The sequence below is a fragment of the Carassius carassius genome, chromosome 26 (genome assembly GCF_963082965.1).
Source record: "Carassius carassius chromosome 26, fCarCar2.1, whole genome shotgun sequence".
Lineage (NCBI taxonomy): Eukaryota > Metazoa > Chordata > Actinopteri > Cypriniformes > Cyprinidae > Carassius > Carassius carassius.
This window is the reverse complement of record NC_081780.1, coordinates 11066017-11090735: the sequence shown is the minus strand read 5'-3', so window position 1 is coordinate 11090735 and position 24719 is coordinate 11066017. Positions and strand designations below refer to the sequence as shown.

Here is a 24719-nt window from a genome sequence, read left to right as displayed (position 1 = left end):
GCTCAGTCTCTGGGTCAGTCAATTCTTCCTGGTAAAAGATACACAGAAGACACAGTGGGTTCGTTCACCACTAAGCATGTGTGATTGAACTAGCTGGTGACAAATGTGGCTGATGCACATCCATTTTTGATTCCTCCGCGTCAAAGAGAAAACAGATTAAACCACCAGCCTGCCTTTATCTTTGTCACTTTAACACATATTACTTGCACGCTGCTTTATAGCATACACAAAGTTTATGCTTTATCTAGTTGAAAGGGTGTGTTTATGTACTTGGATATAGAGGAAAAATTGTCCCCAGAAGTGAAGTACTGAAAAAAAAAATCTTCCTTTGAAGAACATTCAGAGAAAAAGAAGAAAAAAAAAACAAAAAACAAAGATTGAGTAAAGAATGTGTTTTTTTAATACGTATATTTTAAAAATGCAAAGGGTTAAGGTCGGAGTTAAGCTATAGTGTTTATAATTAGCTTTATATAAACACAATTGAAGTCTGTGTTTGAGAGACTATATTAAGACAGTATACATCTATATTGAGGGAACTAAATGACTGTTTTGTGGTGACCAGGTAGTCCCTTCAGAGAAACAGCTTAGTAAACTTAATATATGTTGTCTAAATATACATTTAGAAAGGGTTATATTGGGTTTAGGGGAAGGAAAATATCTTAGCTTTGTAGAAAAAAAAAAGTCAACGGAATGTCTCCACAGTGATAGAATAACAAACGTGTGTGTGTGTGTGTGTGTGTGTGTGTGTGTGTGTTCTTATGCTACATTGTGGGGACAAATGTCCCCACAAGTATAGTAAAACCTGAAACATTTTCCCCACGAGAGAAAGAAATATAAACAATAGTAAATGATGTTTATATGAAAGTGTAACAATGCAAACAGGTTTTCTGTAAGGGGTAGGTTTAGGGTTAGGGTTGGGTTAGGCGATAGAAAATATTGTTTGGTCATTATAAAAGTAATAGAAGTCTATGGAAAGTCCCCACAATTTACAGAAATAAACGTAACTGTAGATTGTGTACAGATTTGTCCCTAAACTAGAGCTAAATCTGACAAACATTCCCTTTGGGGACATTCAGTAATGTCCTCATTTAAAAATAAAATAAATAAATAAATTAAAATAATATATATATATATTTATTTATTTTTTATTGTAGCTTTTTTTTTTAAATTCAGTTAAGGTGTGTGTTTCTCTATAAAAGTTATAATTAGCTTTATATAAAAACACTAGAAATCTGTGTTGTGTCCTCATTTATGTTTAATGTGTGTGTGTGTGTGTTCTGTCTGATTGATGGAGGTTCTGGATCTTCTCTCTGGGTCATTCATTACAGACTGGCTCCATTGTGTAGTCCGTGTTATGAGCTCTCGCAGTGGCTTAATAACCATGTCTCCATGAAAAAAAGGAGGGTCGGAAGAGAAGAATGCTGAAGTGTTTCCTCCTCCCCCATCAGAAGTCTTCCCAGACCTCCCCTGTGCGATCAGCTGACCGTTGGGACGTCTGCTAAGACTGGAGGGAACTGAGTCCCTTTTAGGTTAAAGTCTTATTTATCGAGTCCGAGAGGATAATAACACAAAACACTATGACGACAGATCAGAGGTGATGGCCTTGACAATTGCATCATGGGAAGGATAATAAAAATCAATGGACTGCTTTTCTCTATCCAGTCCCTCAAGCTGTATTATAACGACTCTGTACCTGCAGGTAAAGGAGGAGTCTGGGTGGAAGACTGTGTTGCATATGCCTGTTACACCCAATTTGTTGTTGTACAGGCCTGTATGAATGGAGTAAATTATACCAGCACCCGTTTACACAGCCACCCGGGGCTTCTGGGAGATACTCACCATGGATAAGCATTTGACAGGGGCATCATATTCACAGACACACACACACACTAAAAGAAAACAAGCAGAGGCTGAGAAAGTTTTCATAGAAGTTTCAAGTGTGTGTGTAATATGTAAAATGTCACTAGAAACATGAGTCAGACCAGAGAAATAAATAATTAGAGAGGAGAGATGATAGGAAACTATGCAGACAGATGAAGTGATGACTAAAATACTGGCAACCCCCCTCTGTGTATGTGTGTGTGTGTGTGTGTGTGTGTGTGTTTGTGTGTGTGTGTGTGTGTGTGGGGGGGGGGGTGTGTGTGTGTGTGTGTGTGTGTGTGTGTGTGTGTGTGTGTGTGTTGATGCAGCAGTTGCCTTGGTGCTGTGGGCACAACATTCACTTGGTGCCTTGTGTCCACCCAGCGGCAAACACACACCATTGCTTATTATGCATTTGTGTGTGCGAGCGGGCTTGTTTTCGCTTTGCTCATATGACTTTTGATTTTGTGTGTGTGTGACTTCACCTCCATGTCTAAACAGTAATGGCTGACAGTGACATTAGGCTCTGTGTTCTTGCCTTTTGTGGCGACGCTGGACAGGAAATTGGGGTGGCCCTGCAGCCCTCGCGTCAGATGGAAAAACAGAGACGGCATTGTGTTTTCTCTGAGTACTTGTGTGAATAATGTGTGCATTTAGAGACACATACACTTGTGTGAAATTATTCACCGACTTTAAGTGGGGGGAGAGGGGGACTTTTTAAAAGACGTTTCTATGAGTATTTATTCAAGGAAAAATCTTTTTTTAGCACAGTTAGCTAGCCATCAGCTATATTAAAGACGTTGTAAACAAATCTGAAAAAGTTTTTTTTTTTTTTTTTGTGAGAGATTAGTAATGTATACATGTATACAATAGATTTTGTTTTCATTTTCTGCTACTTTTTAGTGCTGCAGTGTTACTAAAATAGTTTGTACGTTAATAAAACATTTGCACTTCTTTTCTTATTTTCTAGCATTGGTGTATGGAAACGTGATCTTTATTCTATGTTTTGGTAAATGAACCCCCCCCACCTCACATAAAAATCCAAGTGCCGTCACAGCAGCAGCGAACGCTGTGATTAGTGATTACGGCGTGAATGAAGAGCCCTCACAAGTTTGCACTACAGATGAATTTACTTCAGCGGAGTCGCTCTCTCTGATTCTCTCTTCCGCTCCTCTGCCGGCCGCTCTATTCCCACAGAGAGAAAAATTGAGAGAGCTATAAATAGCTGTAAAGTAATATACTTAAAAGACTGTCCAAAACAAAAAGAGTCGGGCACAAATGGTTGATTGTGCAAAACGGGACTATCTGCGACTTTATCATCCTGGGAGCAGAAGTTAAAGAGTAGAGAGAGGGATGAGCAATTCTCCTAATGGAGTGGATTGTGAGGTATTCTCAGTTTCTTACCGAAGGCATCGTTGTTGTTATCTGTGCTGAACGGGCTGATTGTCTGAACTTTTGGACACACTTTGTTTCATTCCCACACTCTGATAACAAAGAAGAGCTGACCTCCCTAATCAGATAATCATATTACACAGGAATTTACCTTCTGTAATGATGCTTTTATATTTTTTAAGGGAGCGTAATCAATCAGAAAAATGTCTAAATATGCTTTAGCGATTTGCCACTGTTTGTGTTGATTTACTTCAGATATTCCCCACAAGTGAGTTACTGTAAATGGGGAATGTCTGGGAATGTCATTAAAGATAAAAATAAATATTTAGTTTATATATATATATATATTCAAATTTTAAAATTTAGTTTTATTCAAAGGCATCATTGTTACATACTATAATGCTAATTAATATTATTATCTATTATGTATCTGAATGCTTTTTATCGTAGGCATGAGGGCAACACCCGCAAAGCATCATCATGCAAGTTCTTGCAGGCCGTGCACATCCGAGTGTGTGCGTATGTGACACGTTTAGCCTCTAAATTATGTCCTGTCATTAGAGGCACTTCTGGAGTGTTAACCACTGCTGATGGTGATTAGGTAAAGCTCCTAGATTCAGTATTTAAAGTGCAGCTCCACTCCACTGTTTAATGGACCCTGTATTTTGGACGATTAGCGTCTGCGGAGAAATGTACATGTGATATGAGAGGGACTTAGGAGAGCGCTCAATATGCATCTAAGCTCAAAGGGGAAGTGTGCCTTTAATCTGGGCTTAACGCACGCCGTCTTTGGGAGGGGGCCGAGTGGTGCACCAGTGGGGCAGCCATTAGCTTTTAACGATTAGCCATGAAAGTTAGCCTCTAGACCTGAAGTTCAACTGCGATGGGACGGGGTGCGAATGCTTACGTTTCTGAAATATACGAAAAATGTATGTCATTTTCTTTGATAATACACCCCGAACTGGATAATACTGGTGCTTGGAGATTATACTGCCTTCATTTGTGTGTGTTTAGTCACCTCACCCGTATCAGCACATTGATATTCGAGGCTGTTTATGAATAACATAATTCTTAGCCTTATGAAAATGAAAGGCAATAAAGTTATTAATCTAGCAGATAATGAGCGAAGACTGCTGTTAAAGTTTACAATGCAAATAAGCAGACATGACTAGCCTGTAAGGAAGTCTTAGCTTCAGAGACCATTCTTTGTGCGTCTGTGTTGTGTTAGCGAGTGTGTGTGTCAGTGGACAGGGTCTTGTGTGTTTGGCAGAACGGCCTTTATTGGAAGCACAGAAGGATGGAGTGAAATTATGCTAATGGCTGCTAATTATGACCTTGGAGACCAGCTTTCCTGCCAATTTATCTACTTAATAAAACCCTCTCTTTTTTAATCCCAACATCTCGACAAGCTTTAAATGTTTCATGTAGACTCTCCACCATGACAGGTCTGCCAACTTTAAATGAAATAGTGGCTATAACCTGCTCACCCAGGGAGTGGAATTGTATAGTAATTATACTTCAAAGGCTTGCAGGAAAATAGACATTTCATTGCTCAAGAGGAGCTGTGAAAAGCCTCTGTCAGTGGGCCGGCAAGGAAGAAGGAAAGAAAGAGTGTGTGAGACAGGGAAGAGCGGAAAAGAGATGTAGACGTGTCTAAAGGTGCGCACAGATATGAATGACAGAGATATATTTATAAAGAAAATAAACCACCTGAGTAATTACTAACAATATTTGTGAGAAATATTGCCTTGAGAATCTCCAATTCCACTAAATGGTTGTGGTTCCATTAATGATTCTTTTTTGCACCTTTTTTGTAGTATTAGCCTTTTATTTTTTTAAATGATATACTGAACAAACATTATTTTTGCTTACCTATTTTAATTATATATATATATATATATATATATATATATATATATATATATATATATATATATATATATATATATATATATATATATATATATAATAAACTACAAATCTGTTCTAAATGTGTGTCTTTAACTACTAGCTTTCCAGCTATTCATGACGCTGATTTAAGTTTCACGAGCCTTAACTAAACAGTTATTAAACACCCGTTCTCGGGTTCGAGTTGGATGTGACAAGCAATTTGCTGGTTCCAATAAGAACTGGTTCTCGATTGCCTGTGAGGGTTGTGTGTGTCTTTGTTGGTCCTGATGTGTGTGTTGGGGGTTGGTGTGTTAGAGAAAGCGGCACAGAGGTGTATGTGTGCGTGTGTGTCGAATTGAAACAAAAGGGCCCAGTGTGTTGGAGTGTCTGGAGGTAGAGTAAACACAGTGTTGGTGGAGGGGTAGACAGGTCGTGCGGCTCTGACGGCCCAAGTGCAGTTTATACAGCTGCACTGACTGCTTTTACTGCCCCAGTTTGAACCAGCATAAAGCCAAGGTAACCCCCACACACACACATGTTCACATTCATACAGCCAAATTAACACAGATATAGTGACTAATACAATTATAGGTATTACACACCTGCGTTAGTGTTTGTTATGACAGGGCAGTTGCTGTCAGGCTCTAGCAGTATGACATCTGCATCATAGTTTATCATTTAACTCTTCACTTTATCTCATCTATACAGTTAGTCGAAGCATATCTTCTTTGTTTCTGTAGCCGCCAGCCTTAGGTTTGATTGAGGTGAGTCTTATTCATCCCATCCAGACAGTTAGAAACGTTATATGATGTTTGTCTTTACAGCTAATCTAAACCAAATAAGCAGTAAATGAGAGAAAGAGAAACCTTAGCAGCGCTCAGGAGCTCCGCCAGATGTGGTGTCTGAGTCAGACCCGGGCTATGTGAATACCATACAGTTCAGCACACGCAAACTGGAGTGTACCGAGACTGACGATGCTAGGTGATGAAAGATAATTGTGGTAAAAAAAGATACCTTTCTATTGCACTGACTTTGTGCCGTATATTAGTCTCATTTTTCTACCTCAGAGCATAAAATATATTAAGTGATTGTGAACTAAAGGGTAAAAAAGAAATAAGTGTAACAGTGAGCTATAAAGTCAGTTATAAAATCACATTTGAGCAGTGGCAGCACATGAAGTGACATTATGAGATATGAAATCACAACTATGAGATACAAACTCGCATTTTGAAAAAGTGTTACAATAATGAGACAAAGTTACAGTTGTAAGAATTAAAGTCCCAATTATGAGAAAGTCACAATTTGAAGACATAAAGTCATAATTATGAGCAATTACGAGAAATCACAGTTAGGCTTCCATAACTTTGCTTATAAAACAAGCTTTGGGGGAAAGCAAAGTTACTACAACATTGCAATCAAATCAAATTTGTTTGCCAATTCTTTTAGTTGAAAAGTAGGAGCCATATAAAAGTACTTCTCTCCATCTCCCTTTATCCTTGTCTGTCTTTTTCTCTTAAAAGAGTGGTACTTATTCCCCAGGGCCATAGTAACACTAGCCCCAAGGCTGAGAAGCGTCTATGAAAGCACTTAGGCAATGCTGTAAGCCAGATAAAATCTTATTACGAGAGCATATTCATTTTTCCTTCCTGTGCATTGTGGGAGAGAGAGTTCATTTAATAAATGCTTTTTCTTTCTGACTGTATCAGAGGAACACAGACTGTCATCAAGGCCTATTTTCTCTGGCATTGTCAACACCGTATACACTGTCATTAACATCTACTGTGGCACACACGCTCACGCACACACCATTGTCTGTCTGTGTTCTTGGCTAACGTGATATTTGATGTGCGCTGGGCCGTCTGCACTTTTCTTTAATGGGCCGCTCGAGTCTTTACATCAAACAGGCTGGCTAAACACATCATGTGCAGTGCTGCTACAGTAAATGGCTCTGTGATAGTGTAGGTGGGACGTCTCTTTGATGGAGGGATGGATGTGGACAAAGCTACGGCATTGATGGCTGTCATTATGCGGGTAGTGTGTGTCAGGTGTGTGTGCATGTGTGAAATGCTCCTGTATATGTCACTCACAATTAAACAACAGCCACGTCTCTGTCTCTGCCATGTCTTTCCTGAATGCCTCAGTCACTTTTCCTTTCTCATTTTTCCAGGATGTCTTCCAAGCGACCAGCCTCTCCATATGGGGGAACAGATGGAGAGGTAGTCATGGCGACGAGCAGACAGCGATTGGAGGATGAAGAGGTTGACGGACATGCTGTCATTCACTTGCCCCTGAGTACGTACTGCAGCAAAGTGTCCCCGCGATCTCCGCGACTGCTCGACAGCCCCCCAACACTACACGCGAACATGGTAGGTCTCAACGCTCAAACCTCTGTCATGCGATTGGACGAGGTTAGCCCCTCCCACTTGGTTAATATGCATTTGACTGACTCCTCCTTCTTAGAATAAGCCCCTCCCATTATCTCTCTCTCATTTGGCGTGGAAATACCCGTCACGCTTCGATGACGTCATAGGCAGATGCAGCGAGACAGGTCATCTTCTTGAATGTGGCCAAAATTACTCATATGCTCATGTTCATGTCATAAGTTCATGATGGGTCACTGTAGTCATGAAGGATATAGACTGTACCAGACATTCAAAGCCATAAGATGAAATACAAGTGAGATGGACCCTGTGACCCCAAATCGTCATCCTCACGTTAACGCACCTGAGCTCATGTATCTCTTCAGTGACCTTTCGCCCCACTTTGCTATCTCTTCCTCTCGATAAACACAGATTTCAGGAATCAATTTGGCTGTAAAACAATGAATCAGTACTTAAGGAACTTAACGGTAAGCTAATTCTGCAATTAACTGTGATTACAGTGCACGCTGGACTCTGCAGTTTTGGAACCGTTTCCCACAATAAACCAAAGTCCTCAAGCTTTCTCACTCAAGCGTACTCACTTTATATACTCGGCTTGCAGCGTGGTGTGTTTGTTTATGACTGTCGGTTCTCTCTTTTAGAGTCGTTTGCTGTTAAACTACTATATTTTGGGGGCGAAAATATTTTAGGAAGGTGCATATTAGTGCCTTAAAGTACAAATATACTCTATTTACATCCTTTAAAATAAAGGTTCCAAAAGGAGGTTTTCTCAGCGATGCTGTAGAACACTTTAGTTTCCCCCACAGACCCTTTCAGTAATTAAAAAAAAGTGTTAATAATCTAAAGAACCTTTTAATCAATGGAAACGTTCCATGAATGTTAAAGTCTCTTTATGGAACCTGATGCCAATAAATAACCATTATTTTTAAGAGTGTGATGGAAGGTAATGCACTAAGATGTAGCCTACCTTTTGAGGGTCCTGCCCTGGTGACAAACTAATTTTGCATTTTTCAAAAAAGTTTAGATTTGACACAGATTTGCAGATGATGTCAGTTCAGTTATACAAATAATAAAGCTGCATGTGAAACCAAACTAATGTTTATTATACAATGGATTGTTATTCTTATTAATCATAACGTGAATAATTATGTATCAGCAGCAGTGCAGTGCTTGTAATTGTTGTGTTATCTGAAAGACTAGACTGCTTTCTCTGTCTCTCGCGCTGACATGACAGACGTGGCATGAAAAAACATGCGCGCTGTATTTGATGTGGATTAATAAAGCGTATCCGTCTCGAGCACGGGTGGATTTTGGGGAAAGCAGGCTGGCATGTGTGAGACATTAAGTTTCCCTGAGCCGATCTGCGCTGACTGGCAGAAGAGTTGAGTGAGAGAGAGATTTACACGAGTGGGAACTTGGAGGGGCTTTGTCACGGCAATTGTATAAAGTGATAGGGAAGTGTAAATCGACTCGGCGAGTCCCTGGGTAGAGCGCAGCGGAAGATTACCGCTTTATCTTGTCATTGTAAATTAACACGGCAGCGGCGCACATGCACTTCAGACTCCACTGACCTCTTCATCCTGAGAGAGAGAGGTGCGTTCGTGATGATGGGGTCAGCGGGGCTGAAGCGCCCACAACCTGCTACAATAGAAGTCGTGCTGGCGGTGTGTGTCCCCGCCGGTCTGTAAACTCATGCCAGTTTTTTGCAGGCGGGAAGTAGAGGGCTTTGAAACCGAAGGTGGGAAGAGCTTTACACGCGGGTGATAATAGCGAGGTGTTAATTACTCTCCCTTTTGTCAGGTTAATGAGGAGAGGCATTAAGGGAAGACGTGTGTTTCACGTTAATATTTGTTCTTAGATGCGTCAAATGCAGCCTTTAAATGTCAAAAACAACAGACTATCCTTTAACCTGACTCCTGTACAGTGTTCTGAAAAGACTGCTTTTGTAAAAATCTAAACTTTTTCATAAATGTTATTTTCCAAAACACCATTAAAAGCTCATTTAATTAGTTGATATATTTCTAGCTTATTATGTTTTATGTAATATTTTAAATACTTTAATATTTTTAAAGATTTTTATATTAATTTTGATTAGAATAAAAATCAATTATTTGAGGGTTATTGTCAATCCAAGCCTAGATATTTAAAAAGAGAAACCAACAAAACGGTGGTAAAAATGTGCAACATTGCGTTGATAACATTGCGTTTTTATATTTTTCATGTTTTAGTTTTTCCCAAACAAATATAATCTACAAATCTGACAATCCTTTGAAATTGTAGTGTCACACAAATCTAATTAATTAAAGTTTTTTTCTATGGCATAACCTCATGTAAATTCAGAAATGAGACGATGCAAGGTGTTTGAAAGTGTGTGAAGCATTTGTAAATCTTCATCTGTGTGTGTGTGTGTGTGTGAATGCTCACGGCAGGATCAGGGCTGACAATAGCTTGGTTGAGCCAGGTTTAGAGGTGAGCGGATTGCGAACACACGGTACAGATCAGCAACACGGGCTTAAGACAACAGACGAGGCGTGAGCACCGCAGGAGAGGAGAGATGTCCAACTCGAGCGTGTGTGTTTCAGCAGCGGGACTCTTGACAGTTTAACTGATAGCAAGCATAGAGGTTAGTTTCTTAGCACTTGGTGAACGCGAGCCAGAGAATCACACAGCCGTGCTTTGAGTAAGTCTCATCAGCTAGATGCTACCTGTATCAGAAAAATATCTGGATTTAAGTTAGCATATGGAAGCGCGAGAAAGAAGGAATGAGAGAAACGCTCTGAGGGAAACAGGTTGGAATCCTGCGGAGTACAGGAAGGACAAACATTAAAAAAAGATGGCAGAAAAAGGTAGCATTTGGAAGAAAGCTGGCATCTGTGCTGAAGGGAGAAGATGAGAGAAAAAAAACTAGAGGGGGAAAGAAGGCATTTTGCTTTCTTGGCAAGAGTTGAAGTGTGTTTAAATGTGCTCCTGTCACACATGAGCTTAAGAGGACAAAAGTTGGCTAATTCTGTCGCCATGCTGCCGTGGTTCAGGGATGAAGAGAGGGTCGTGGAGAGAGGCGCAGTTTCAGCCTTTCTGCGAAGAATTGACATCTGCACAACTAAAAGCAAAACCACCCACACCGCACAGAACGGCACATCAGAAATACATATAAATACATATACTCAGCTTTGCACACTTATTCATACGGGCGGAAAATCACATGCACGCACATTATCGACGGACAAAATAGGGGTGCTTATCCTGAATATCAACCCTACTGTAGATCTGTTACTCACTGTGCCTTACATTTAAAAATGGGGGAAAGAAAGCAACACATAAGCCATTAGCTCATCTGCTTCTTCATCTGTCTGAGACTTAGTGTCACGGCCGAGGACATTAAAATGCGAAGGAATACAGTTTCCTCCGCTGCCATCTCACCTTCTATTCGAATTGTTTTCTAGACATCTCTGGAGAAAGACGCGAGCTGCGGTTTGAAGTATGCTGTGGATTAGATAGATTGGAAGTGACAGGTGTGACCGTGTTTTAAGATGCATGCCACACTAAAGCAGGCAGAGAGAAACGCCTGCCATTCTCCCACTCTCTCCCTGGCTTTCTCTCCTCTGAAGTCCTCCCCTCTTCTTTCTATCTTTCTTCTCTGTTAGTTCTTTAACAGCTAGGTGACAGTTTTATTTGCGGATGACAGGGTGATCTCACACCGCTTTGGTCATTTGTGACCAGAGGTGGAAAGAGTACAAAAATATTCTACTCAAGTAAAAGTACCATTACATTAATGAAATTTTACTTAAGTACAAGTAAAAGTACCAGTCTAAAAAATCCACTCAAGTAAAAGTAAAAAGTAGCTCATTTAAAATTTACTCAGAGTAAAAATTACTTAGTTACATTTTAACAGTGGGAGGGAGTCAAAAATGGGACAGACCAAGGGTGTCAAACTCAGTTCCTGGAGGGCCACAGTCCTGCACAGTTTAGATTTAACCCTAATTAAACACACCTGATCCAGCTAATCTAATCATTTAGGTTTATTTGAAAACTACATGATATGTGTGCTGGAGCAGGGTTAGAACTAAACTCTGCAGGGCTATGGCCATCCAGGAACTGAGTTTGACACCCCTGGGATAGGTCTATTAATCTCAAACTAGTTGTTTTTAATTAAAGGAATCAGTTATTTAGAATAATAAAACATTTGGGCTGTTATCTGGCAAATCAGTATCAACAAACTCATCTTTTCAATACAGAGGAAATGCAAAAGCTTCATCGGACGTGGCATTTAGATGTATTACACTGTTTAGTGCAGGACAAGAATGCATTTAACCTGCAGTTACAAATGCATGAATAATGTTTTGATATGCCAGACATAAAATGTTGAATACTCATTTGAAATTATAAAAACTTAATTATAAAAAAAAAAAAATCAAAAGATACTTTAAATGTGAAATTAAAATGGCCAGTATGTGTCAGCAAGTCACTGTTAATAAGTGAGTCATTGCGATTGAACCAAATCATTTAAACGGTTGATTCATTCAGAAACGAAACACTGTCATGTTGCTCAGAGATGCAAAATTTTGCTTTGGTGGCTGTGTTTGGAATAAATTTTTGTTGTAGAAATAGAGCAAAAACAATGGCAATATGGTGTCTAAAACGCAAGTCTCTTAGTTTACTGTCCTGTTGTAAAAAAAAAAAAATATATATATATATATATATATATATATATATATATATATATATCAGTGGCGGCTGCTGGTCTTTCAAAGAGGGGAAGCTCATTTTCGGCCTACATTATAACCCTCTGATGGTCTTCATTTGTAGTGACACTCGGGGTCTTTTTGACCCCAGACAATAACATTTCATTTTGTAATAGTAAAATATTTAAATTTTTTACAAATATAATTTTACTCTGTTCATTTATGTTTTTACTAAACTTTGTACAGTTTTTGGAGGATTTAAATCTTTTACATTTCTATAAATAAATAAATATTTATTTAAATAGGCTTTTTTTTTTTTACAAAAAAAGAAAAAAGCATTTCAGGTAAAATTCACTTCATAAAAGACCCAGATTTCTAACTTTCATACATGGGGATACCATGGATAATTTTATAAGGTTTAATGTAAGATTTTTGCCCATTTTTGGGGAAATTCAGTTAAAAAATTGTAATAAATCACTTTAACCACTAGATGGCTATAGTGTGTGTGTGTGTGTGTGTGTGTGTGTGTGTGTGTGTGTGTGTGCGCGCGCGCGCAGATTTTCAATCTGTCTTAGTTACCAATTTAATTTTGTGGTGGTTCTGCATTTTACAAATATCAAGAAATATTGCCGCAGTTTGTCTTTCGAATACACTTGAGAAATCCGCGATCATGGGACTGAGCGTGAAACAGCTTCACCGACTTCTTATGGTGCAGACCGCTGTCAGTCAAAAGGAGATCGACAGATCCTCCAATCATCACGCGGAAGCCCAGTCTTCATTCACCTCCAGAGACGCTGAGCGTCCGTGGGCGGGACATAATCGCAGCATTTATCCAATGACCGTCTAGCTTCGGAGCACTGAAAAAAACTGTTCAAAGCAGCCCCATCGAAGTCAATGGACGCTCGGCTTCAACAGGGAAATGCACTGTGACGCTACGGGAATGTATGAGAAGAAAATCGAGTCAGCCGACATGTAGCTGATTAACACAATACATAATACACAATAGTACATATTTGACCGTTGGGTTTTTTTTTTTTACAATAGAGGGGAAGCTGAGCTTCCCTTACAGTCTTAAAGAAATCCCCACTGATCTAACTATATATATATATATATATATATATATATATATATATATATATATATATGTGTGTGTGTGTGTGTGTGTGTGTGTGTGATTATGATTTTTAGAGGACAAGACAGCATTCTTTGTGTGATTTTGATTCTAAATGATTTTGATTGATTTCATTCTAAATGCATTTCAACAGACTGAATCACACAGTGAAAGAACACTCTAAATGCGCGCGTACATCATTAAAACAACAATTATGATATTATCGCAGACAATATATATCGCACACTCCGCACCAGTCTTTTTGGCTAATTTGTGCAAAACCTCTTGCTAAAATGTCAAAGCATCATTTTAACCACCAATGCAATGACGCAATTATTTAGCTCACCTCTATATGCTTACGTGGGGTTGATGTCTTGTCGAGATTTTATAAACTGCTAGTTTGGTCTCCCTAGGCAAGCACAGCATAATAGAGCATACATATGGCCAGGGGTTCACTTCATTTCCTTGAGTTCAACTTCAGAATATTACGGGGTTTCGTTTTCAGCGGTGTCTGCACCACTAACGCCTGTTTTGTCCGTCTGCATCTTTCTTGTGATTTTAGCGCCAGTTTGCCCTCCTGCCCATTATTTACTGACATAGCTTCCAGGGAGCGATTTTTTTTTTTTTACTCAGTAATTAATGTGTTTTAAAATGTAGCGAAGTACAATACTTCAAACAAAATATACTTAAGTAAAAGTAAAATTACAGATTAAAAAAAATACTTTAAAAAGTAGAAGTACACAAAAAAGCTACTCAATTACAGTAACGCGAGTAAATGTAATTCGTTACTTTCCACCTCTGTTTGTGACTAATACAGAAGTCTCCTAATCCCAGTTCGACTGGCCCAACTGGAGCTGATGGGGATGAGGGGGATGCAACAGAGGGGTGTGTCTGGAAAAACTTGCCTCTTTGCAGGCAGAAACTGGGGGGAATCAGTATGCAAGCTGTCATATTTTCAGTGTATCATAAAAGCCTGTTAAGATCTTTTAAGCTTGCCAGTCATCAGTCTGTTTGTGAATGAGTATCAACGTGAAATGTCTCTCAATATGGGTTCATAGCAAGTGAAAGTGTTTCAGTTTAATTAGTTCTACAGTAATTATTATAATCATGATGATGATGGATTGTGACGAGTCAATCTGTGTGATATGTTCAGTGTAACTGGATATATGAAGCGTTGACAAATGTATGTACTAGATCTGAATATGGTGCTTGTTAATTAATCTGTTTTGTGCTAAAGAAAGTGATTAATGTTATTACATGGCATCTAAATGACTAAAATAAATTAAATCGCAACATTCAATGTTAAAACACTTAGTCGTTTAATAATTTTACTTAACATAAAAATAAATTTTGTATATATATATATATATTAAATGTAGTAATTATCAAATAGTAGAAAAACACTTTCATAGTACTCGTAATGTAATAAAAACTACTAATGATCATTATTTTAAAAACTTATTTCCATTGCATTTAAACTTTTCCAATTTGTATAGAATGAATTGTTTTGTAAACAGTAGCAGATATTATTCAAAATAAAAAGCGTACAATTGTCTGAGATTAAATAAATGTCAAAACATGTAAAAATGGTAAGGAATTTAGTAATTTAATAATTATTAATATCACATAAAACTTAATGATTATAAATAAATCTTAGTAAAACACTGTTACAAAAGCACATTAATAAATGACTAGTGCTGAAAATAAATACATGATTATTATTAATAATATTATTATGTTTTCTGTAGCATTTCAACTTTTTCCATGTTGTATATAATGAATTGTTTTGTTTGCAGGGCCAAGTCAGATCATCTAACAGTCTCACTTTACTGATAAAAATAAAATTGTATTTGCCACTGTTCTGTCTTGTGAAAGTCTTGTGTAATTGGTGTCGCATTAAGCTTTAGTAAATGAACCATCTGCTGCTCTCTGTTCACTCTCTGAGTTAATGATTAAAAACAGATGTCATTATTAAAATCTAAGCGGGTAATAGACCTGCACAGGGAACTTGATCAATCTTGTGAACTTCAGTTTGGACTGAGGACATTTCGATTTGCTTGATGGATGCAGGTGGCACGAAGTAGCTGGTGTTGATTGTTGAGGTGTAAATCTGGTCACTGGATCCCAAACACGTCAGAGCGGATTATGCTATTGTCTGATTGGCTGTGATCGCCGTCAGTCACGCGGGTGGTAAGGTAGATAATAGATGTGGATTAACCAAAGATTAACCCTGATTAACGGATTTGGACTGTTGACCTGGTCTCTAAATACCTGACTTGTTTTGTAATTAAACTTTATAAAGGAGATCCGGAGCTGGGCGAAAGTAATGTGGTGTGTGTGATAATTCATCATCATAAATCTCCACATCTGTCATTTACCCATTTTACAGTGTGCGCATTTACTTGCAGAAGCAAAAAAACACCAATATTTAAAATTCATAATTAATGTATATACCGTATAAGCATTAATGTTGTGTGCTAATTTTTATGGCTCAGATTAGTTAGAAAAAGCCCATTAAGGCAACAGCTGCAAGGTTTTCCTTTTTAAAGTGCATAAGCCTAATTCTGAGCCACATTACATAAGAAACCATAAGATGAGAACTGCTATATATTTGGACGTAAGATCAATGCATTGAAAAGCTGAAGATGGTGATTGATATCGCAGCTGTCATGTTGGTCAAGAAGAGAAGAAAGCTGTGGTTGAAAAACTTGGACGTTCTTGTGTGTTTGGAGCTGATTCAAAGTAGAAAAACTTCCCTTCTCAGAGAAAGAGACAATTCCTGTGATGGCGAAACGACTGAAACTTTTCGCCGCTAATGATTTTGTCTAAAGAGACTTCAGACTGACAGAGGCAAAGAGAGAAAGAGAGACTTTCTATAGTACAGATGGGCAGATGAGGATGAAAGTAAATCTAAACATGCCTCAACACTCAGGAACAGGACGAAATAATTAGTGAAGGCGTGTTTGTCGCTTTGTTTAACACCCTGTCGCTCTCTCCGTCTCTCTGTCAGGATCAGGATGGCAGTAAAGGCCTGGCCCTGAGCCCCTACCCCCAGCACAACTCTTCTACCTCACCCAGTAAGCAGCAGCAGCAGCAGCAGCAGGAGGAGGGGTCCATGCGGCCGGGGAGCGAACCCAGCTCCGCTTCAGCTCTGGGCACACCAGAGAGACGCAAGGGCAGCCTGGCCGACGTGGTAGACACGCTCAAACAGCGCAAGATGGAGGAACTCATCAAGAACGAGCCAGAGGGTGAGTGAGGGAGAATTGAATACGTGTTTTGACACACATTGTCACTTTTCACTCAAATTTGCTTTTGCTTTTAAGCCGAACAATGATATAACCTGTTCAGTAATAAACTTATCATGCCGCGGTCACTGTTTGCAACTTTTGAGTAATACAAAGTCATTTAATTTAGCATCTTTATCACAAGCTACATTTGATGGCTTGGAAAGATTTCTTTAGTTAGTTATTTTGGCATTCATAGCAATTAATTTATAAACAATAAATATAAATGTATTTATTAGAAAATTGTGTAAACATTTATTATTTCATTATTTATTTATTTACTGATTTTAAAATTCATAGCAATTGATTTTAAAATACTTTTGTGGTCATTGAATGTATTGTTAATATATGTTTATTATGTATTATATATGTTTATTAATATATATGTATTATTATCACAAGCTACTTTTGATGGCAAGGAAAACAATTAATTTGAAAATAATGTAAAACATTTTGTTTTCGATCTATTTAATTGAATACATAAATATGAAATATTTCAATTAATTTAAAGTCATTTTCATCAGCTTTTTTCCAGTCTTTGATTATAGTGGGAGCGATCTAGCTTTGAGTTGTTGTTGTTGTTGTTCTGAAAGGCTGGAGATCAGCAGGTTTTAGGAGCCATTGGGCAGCCAATTGTTCTTTTCCAGAACCAGTTTTTCTGTGTGGAAATGGCACATGGAACAGGTTCAGATTGGGCATCGTCTCCGAAACCAGCACTGGCACGCTGTCAGTGGAAAATGTTCACTATTAGATTTTAAGAAGACAATTGCACATGTGTGTGTCTTATTGTGATGAAATCACAATGTGAAACTGGCTGAAATTGTGAAGTATTCATGGAGAGCATCTCCCATTCTGTCTGTCTTTCTTTCTCTCCCTGACTCACTCACTCGCACACACTCATTCTTTCTTCCATTTTTCTATCTCCCATCAATCCTCACTAACAAATTCTGCTTAATGAGAGCTGTTGATAAAGTCAGACCTTTGTTTAAGCAGGCAGGGATCAGCTGTTCGGAGCCATTGTGTGTCACACTTTGCATATTCATTTCAGACTGATTACTGAGAGAACGGCTCTCAGCTCCTTCCACAGGATCTCTCTCTCTCTCTTACATCACACCACACTCGCTCTGTAATTAGAGGCCAGTTCCTCATGAATAATCAGAATCTGCTCCCTATGTGAATTAGCCAGTGCATGTGCAAATACACATGTGAACATACTGACAATGGATGGATAAATATGTCATGGCCAAAAGTTTTACCAAAGGTTTTCCACATGTTTTTATGGTATACTGAAAAACAATGATAAGCATATCATAAGTTTTAAAGGCTTTAATTGGCAAAAAATATATAATGGGCCAATATTTACAGTGTTGACCCTTGTTCTTCATAACCTCTGCAGTTCACTCTGGTGTGCTGGATATTAGCTTCTGGGCCAAAACCTGACTGATGGTGATCCATTCTTGCCTTATTAGTTCTTTGAGTTGATCACAGTTTGTGGGCTTCTGCTTGTCCACTTGCCTTTGAAGACTGACAACAGGTTCTCTATGGGATTGAGATCCGGAGAGTTGCCTGGCCACGAATCCAAAATTTCAATGAAATGATCTTCGAGCTACTTCTTTATCACTCTTACTTTGTGACATTGTGCTCCATCATGCTGGAAAATGCACAGATCATTACCAAATTGCTCATTGATCGTTGGAAGAAGTTGCTCTTGCAGGAAGTTTTGATACCATTCTTTAGTCATGGCAGTATTTTGGGGCAGAATTATAAGGAGTGCCCACTCCCTTGGTTGAAAAGCAACCCCACACATGACGGTCTCAGGATGCTTCACTGTTTGCAAAACATAGTACTCATGGTAGAGTTCACCTTTTCTTCTCTTAACAATCGATTTTCCAGATCTCCCAAACAGTCGGAAGTAGAGATCGACCGATATTGGTTTTTCTATAGCCGATGCTGCTGTTTAGAGGTCAGGGTCAGCCAATGGCCGATATGTGCTGGCGATTTTTAGGGCCGATATCTTGAAGTTTTCCCCTTCATTTGCATGCTAAAATGTCACACTAATAATAAGTGGATGCACAACATTTCTAAACTTATCATTTATTGAGCACAGACAGAAGTCAATCAGAAAGTCAATCATTTACAAAAAAGTTTTAGAGCATTTATCAAGCAGAATTTTTCAAGTTTGTTGGAACATAAATGTAAACTTAAATATACATTTAAATTAAATAAATATAATGTTATAAATAAAAATCAATTAAACTGAAAAATATAAAAAATAAAATATATTTTAAAAAAAAAAATAGTAGTGCTGCAAACACAATAGCAACCAGCAACATTTGTGTTTGGTATAAATGACACAGAACATCTAAAGTGCATTCTAATTTCAAACTTACATCGCAGTCTGTTCATTATTAAAATAAAGCACAGTCAACCAAACATATAAAAGGTTACACTGGTCAGTTTACATAGACCGTATACCGGTCCACTCTGCTGTTATGCCAAGGACGTTTTTGCTCATGTGAAGAGGATGATCTTTTCCGTCTAGTTTACATTAAATAAAAAAAAAAAATATTATAGTTTAACATTCAGATACATTGCAAATGTGGAAACATTTGGATATGCGCAGAACGAGACCTGAGCAATAACCTCCAAATACATCTAGTCAAACCCACGCTCGCTCGTCCTCGTATGCACGCACGCATGCACACACTCATGCGTTGCGATCTAATGCTCTGTAAATGCAGGATTTTTTTTAAACAAATAGGCCTAGCGGAATGCAAAAATTCTAAATCGAATATTTTGCAGAACAGGATCAAACAAAAAAAGTACTGGTCTGGTCATAATACTTGCATAAAATGTTTGATGCGAAAAAGCGGTTCACTGACTGCGTAGCACAGCCACAAGCGCCACAGTTACGTTTGGGATCATTTTATTTTTAATACTATAGTGTCATTTGAAAACATTGCAATTGCATTTTAAAATACAACAACGAGCACCACGAAACCATTTAAAGAGACGCATTCAGCAGTCTCCTTGACGGGAAACAGTCAGCAAAGTAACATGATCTAAAACGTACGGCTCACTCTCTTCGTTTTATCAAATGATCATAATCACATCTATTCATTTTACAGTCCTGCTACTAGCATTTTATTCAGACTAAAACCCCTTTAATTCGGGTGAGAAAGCTTTTTTTCCAAGTGGCTTTGCACATAATAATAATAATAACGCTGCAGACGCATTTTGCAGTATTAAGGTTATTAATTGATCATTAATTTAAACGTCGATCGATCATGGAAATTATCGAATATTGACATCCCTAAATACAAATGAGTTGGATGGAAACCTGGCTATTGTCTGCATCAAACCATGCTTGGGCAGCTCCAGGACAGCTGTCTCTCCGAGCACGGTGCTGTCTGTGAGCGAGGTGGAGTAACGAAGCCCTCAATCACGCTGCAGTGTTTGTAAGAGCTGACAACTTCTCCACCCCATTTACAGAGTGAGATTCTCTGACTACCTTTATCTCCCAAGGACTGTTGTTGAATCTTGCAAAAGTTTTGGCTTGGGGTGCTTCACATGCAGCAGCAGCACTTTCCACCGCACCAATAACATGGGGCTGCCCGCCGACGTGCCTGACTTTAAATCGGCGCTACTAAACACAGGTATCGGCCGATGCCGATATATTAAAAAATGACAAATATCGGCCCAATACATCGGCCGAGCGATATATCGACCTCTAGTCGGAAAGGAGCTTCATCAGAGAAAATAACATGGCATCAATATTCTGCTCTCCAATCCTTGTACTCCTTGCAGAATTTCAGTCTGTCCTTGACTTTTTTTCTTTGGAGAGAAGTGGCTTTTTTGCTGTCCTTCTTGACACCAGGCCGTTGTCCAAAAGTCTTGGCCTCACTGTGCGTACAGACACTCTGGGACGTCCTGAAGAGTTCTTCACTGCAGTTGAACCTCTCCTTGAAGTTCTTGATGATCTGGTAAAAGGTTCTTTCAGGTGCAATATTCTTTGTAGCCATTTCCTTGCCTGTGAGGCCATTTTGATGCAAAGCGATGATGACTGTACATGTTTCTTTGGCGGTAACCATTGCTAACAAGAACAATGATTGGAAGCACTTCTTCCCTCCTTTTATAGTGATGAGTCTGCTCTTACAATTTATTTAGTATGATAGTTTTCACATTCACACTTTCTGCTGATATGATTAGTCAATTAATGTTAGCTGGTAATTTTGTGTCAGGATAAAAAAAACTGTCAAATTTGTTTTGTTGTGAAAAGTTCATTTTTTGGTCAATGAAGCTTTTAGCCATTATTTAAAATGCATCTGATCACTCTACACATACACACATTCTAATCTAGAAACAATGTGAAATTTATGTCACTGCCAAAACCTTTGTCATGACTGTACACAGGTTGGTTGGTTGATAGATAGATAGATGTATTGTTTTCTTGCAGTGCACACTGAAGGTTACTTACAGCTGAACCTGCTGTCAGACATGTGAAGAATGCAGAAAAACAAAGCTAGCATTCACTGTAGTATTTATATACAGCAGGGTTTAGTGTGCTCTGTTTTTTGTATGTACAACATTTTTACAACTGTTGCATTACTCCATGATTTGTCCTAGGGTGAGGTTACATTCAAGCTCATGAAACAACATTTTGCTGTGCATATTAAAGTTAAGCAAATTCACATTTCACAAAGATTGTTGCCCTGTAAAGAATTGAAACATTACTGTTAATTTATTGGCTGAGAAAACATACCAACTTCAAAGCTGGAGGTTTGCGGTGTTATCTAGTGTGATCACTGCTTCACCCTGTGAAGCCCTAAACATGAAGCATCAGTTTTCTGGAAGGCAATATTGTCCCAAACTGCCTGTTAGTTTGTCGATTTTGCTCCCATATGTGCTTCTTTTTGTTGTGTAACTGTTAACCAACTTGTCTAGGAACATATTTAGAGTTGCCTGAAGATATTGCTGATCTGGAGAATTTTTATTTTATTTCACATTATGCTTTTTGATCTCTGATCTACTAGCCAAGGATGTGTAAGACTTTGCAAATGACAGTCGTTGGAGTATTTCTGCCACTGATTCTGCTAATTTGTGTGAATATCCTCCTACTCTATGAAACCAAGCAGGATTTTGCTTCATTTACATTTGATTTTAATAGTTACGTCAGATAAAATAGTTACATTGAAGGAAGCCACAAGGTCAAAGCAAGAGTCTGGCTGTGAAATTCAACAGCTGTCGTATACAGGAAGCCAGGAAAAATGCAAGACTGCATATATAAGATACTTACAGAACTCTTGAGAACAAGAAAGCAAGCTAGTCCATTAGCAAGAGACTACAGTAGCGCATTATCTCTCTACTTTCTGTTCAAATAAAATGTGCAAACAAAAGAAGCCCCGGTCCCTCAAGAAGCACAGACACAGAGAAAAAGAAGCAGAAAAGAAAAGAGAGAAGAGAGAAATGAAGAGGGGGAGGTGGGCAGTGCATTGAGCCAGGGCTCTCATAGCTTGATAAAAATCCCTTTTCAACTCGCCTGTCCATTGTTTGCTTGTGTACTTCACAAAGACCATTAGCTGCAAACGGCAGGTTATGATGAAAAATTAATGAATGCTTTAATCATTATGAAAGGGCCGTATTATTACCGTTCCCTTTCTCTGTGTCTCTCTTCCCGCCCTCCCTCTCTTTTTCACACGCTGCTTCTAGCCGGATCAATCACACGCTCACATGTACTCGCACATTCATCGAAAGTCACTCACGTGCTGGAAACGTAGCTCTGGCTTGTGAAGGGAAAGTAGAAAGGGAGGGAGGAAAGGAAATGGGTCAGAAAACAGTAAGAGAAAAGCGAGAGGGGGCCGTATGCGTCTCGCTGCCCGTGTGAAATTGGGAGTGTGTTAGTCAGCGTGTTAGAGAGCCATTTGCTCACCTGTCCCCCCTCGCTGCTCCACTTCCCCTCAGATAAACAGCCCGAGCTGAATCGTTTGTTATGACCAGATACCAGCCAAACTTACACTGGGTCAGGCAAGAATGTGTGTGCGAATGTTTGACCAAGAGCAGAGCATTTGGTCTTTACAAACGAGCGTCCGAGTCTGTCCCTGATCGACCGGCATCAATGATACAGCACATCTAGACACAGTTTCCGCATGAACATGTTACTGCGCAAACACTTTTTTGCATTGCAGGTGGGAAAACAGTTGGTCGACCGAAATGAATGCTTAATACCTATGGGGTGGCATTATATAATAATATTTGACAACTACAGTAAGAAATATTAATCTATAATTTATGATCATTACAACATTATCGATAATATATAGCATATAAGATGAACTCAGTTTGGCATTTAAATTAATTGAAAAAAATCATTTAACATTAATTTAAAATATTTAATAAAAAAACATTCAGCACTCTTTTGTAACTTTAAAATCTTTATTTAGATAATAATACTTCCATCTTCTTTACACAGACACACACACACACACATATATATACATATATATATATATATATATATATATATATATATATATACACACATACACACACACACACACACACACACAAACACACACACACATACATAAAATGCAGTATTGACTTCTAACTACAACCATTCAGGTGCTTTGTTCTCTTTTTGTTGTTGCTTTACACAATGTTTATGCTAAATTTACAAACAAAAAATTACAGTAGGCTATGTGTGTGGTGTGGTGTGTCAGGCAGCAGCATGCTGGAGTGTGTGTGTTATTAGCTTTAGTAATGGAAAGAGGGGAGGAGGGCTGTCAGGGGTTCAGAGGGAGCACAGTGTCTCTCGCAGGAGTCTGGACAGCAAACACACACACACACACAGAGAGAGAAAGTGAGAGAGAGCACTTCCTGTGCTTTGTCCATCCACACACAAGCACACTCTTAAAGACTGACTGCAATCAGACAGCTTTACTGCAAATGAACTTCATCCTCATCATGAACTACTCCAAATCTTTGAGAAGCCTTCTTCTTTGATGGTATGATCACACTCCTCCTCCCCTCGGCTCTCTGTGGAGGAGATGTAGTCCTCACTAGTACTTGGCAGTCTGTGTTATGTGGGGCACAGATGTTCAGGGTCTCCTGAGTGTCCGTGTGTGTGTGTGTGTGTGTGTGTGTGTGTGTGTGTGTGTGTGTGTGTGTGTGTGTACACGCGAGTGTATAAGTTTGTCAGCCTTGGAGCTGGGCTGAGCTTGATTCATGGTCAGGGCCAAGCTTTGGTTCCCTGAGCACTGAACCTTTCACACACACACACACACACACACACAGAGAGAGTGAGAGAGAGTGAGAGAGAGAGAGAGAGAGAGAGAGAGAGAGAGCTCTCAAACTGAGTATGTCACACAGCCCTTTACAGACAATGGTCTCATTCACCTTCTGTGCCTCTCTTCGAGTCTCCCCACCCTGTGTGTTTTTACACACAAAACAGATCACTCCTCTCATCACTAACTCTCATTCAGAGTCCATAAAGTTATTTTTGCCCTACCAGCCAATGACGGGTAAATTAAGAAAAATTTCCAGTCATAATTTTTTTTTTTTATAGACTGTGAAACTTTTGCATTTTGCTTTATGTATTTGTGTATGTGTGTGTGGTAATTAAATAAATATAAAATGTTCTTTTTTTCCTTACCCAATATTTATCTGTCCATCTCTACTGTAATAAAAATTTTTTAATGTAATTAAATTAAAATTAAATTAAAACTATTAAAAACAATTAAAAACCATGTAAAATAACTATGTAAAATATTCCAAAAAATACGAATAAGAATATATATATATATATATATATATATATATATATATATATATATATTAGTATATTTTATATACTTATTTTATATAATTATCTAATATACCATGCTAATTATATATAGTGTTTTTCATTTTACTTAGAACTGAGCTATTTCATAATAGATAGATAGATAGATAGATAGATAGATAGATAGATAGATAGATAGATAGATAGATAGATAGATGGATAGATGGATAGATGGATAGAGAGATTTACGTTCATCTTTTTTACCCTTAAGTTGCCTTTAAAGTTCTCCACCTCAGATGCTGTTAGATGCCGCTCAGCCCTCTTGAAGTAACAGCTTGG

The 24719-nt window shown here is 38.5% G+C and overlaps 1 protein-coding gene across 7 annotated transcripts in view; it reads left to right on the top strand.

Moving 5' to 3' along the window:
- sox5 (SRY-box transcription factor 5) overlaps positions 1-24719 on the top strand; it is a 206863-nt gene that overhangs the window by 133228 nt on the left and 48916 nt on the right. For all 7 annotated transcript variants that reach the window (XM_059511177.1, XM_059511175.1, XM_059511179.1 and 4 more), the window contains 2 exons: positions 7310-7508; positions 16327-16564. In XM_059511177.1, the coding sequence (XP_059367160.1) occupies positions 7310-7508; positions 16327-16564 (437 nt within the window). The remainder of the gene's footprint in view (positions 1-7309; positions 7509-16326; positions 16565-24719) is intronic.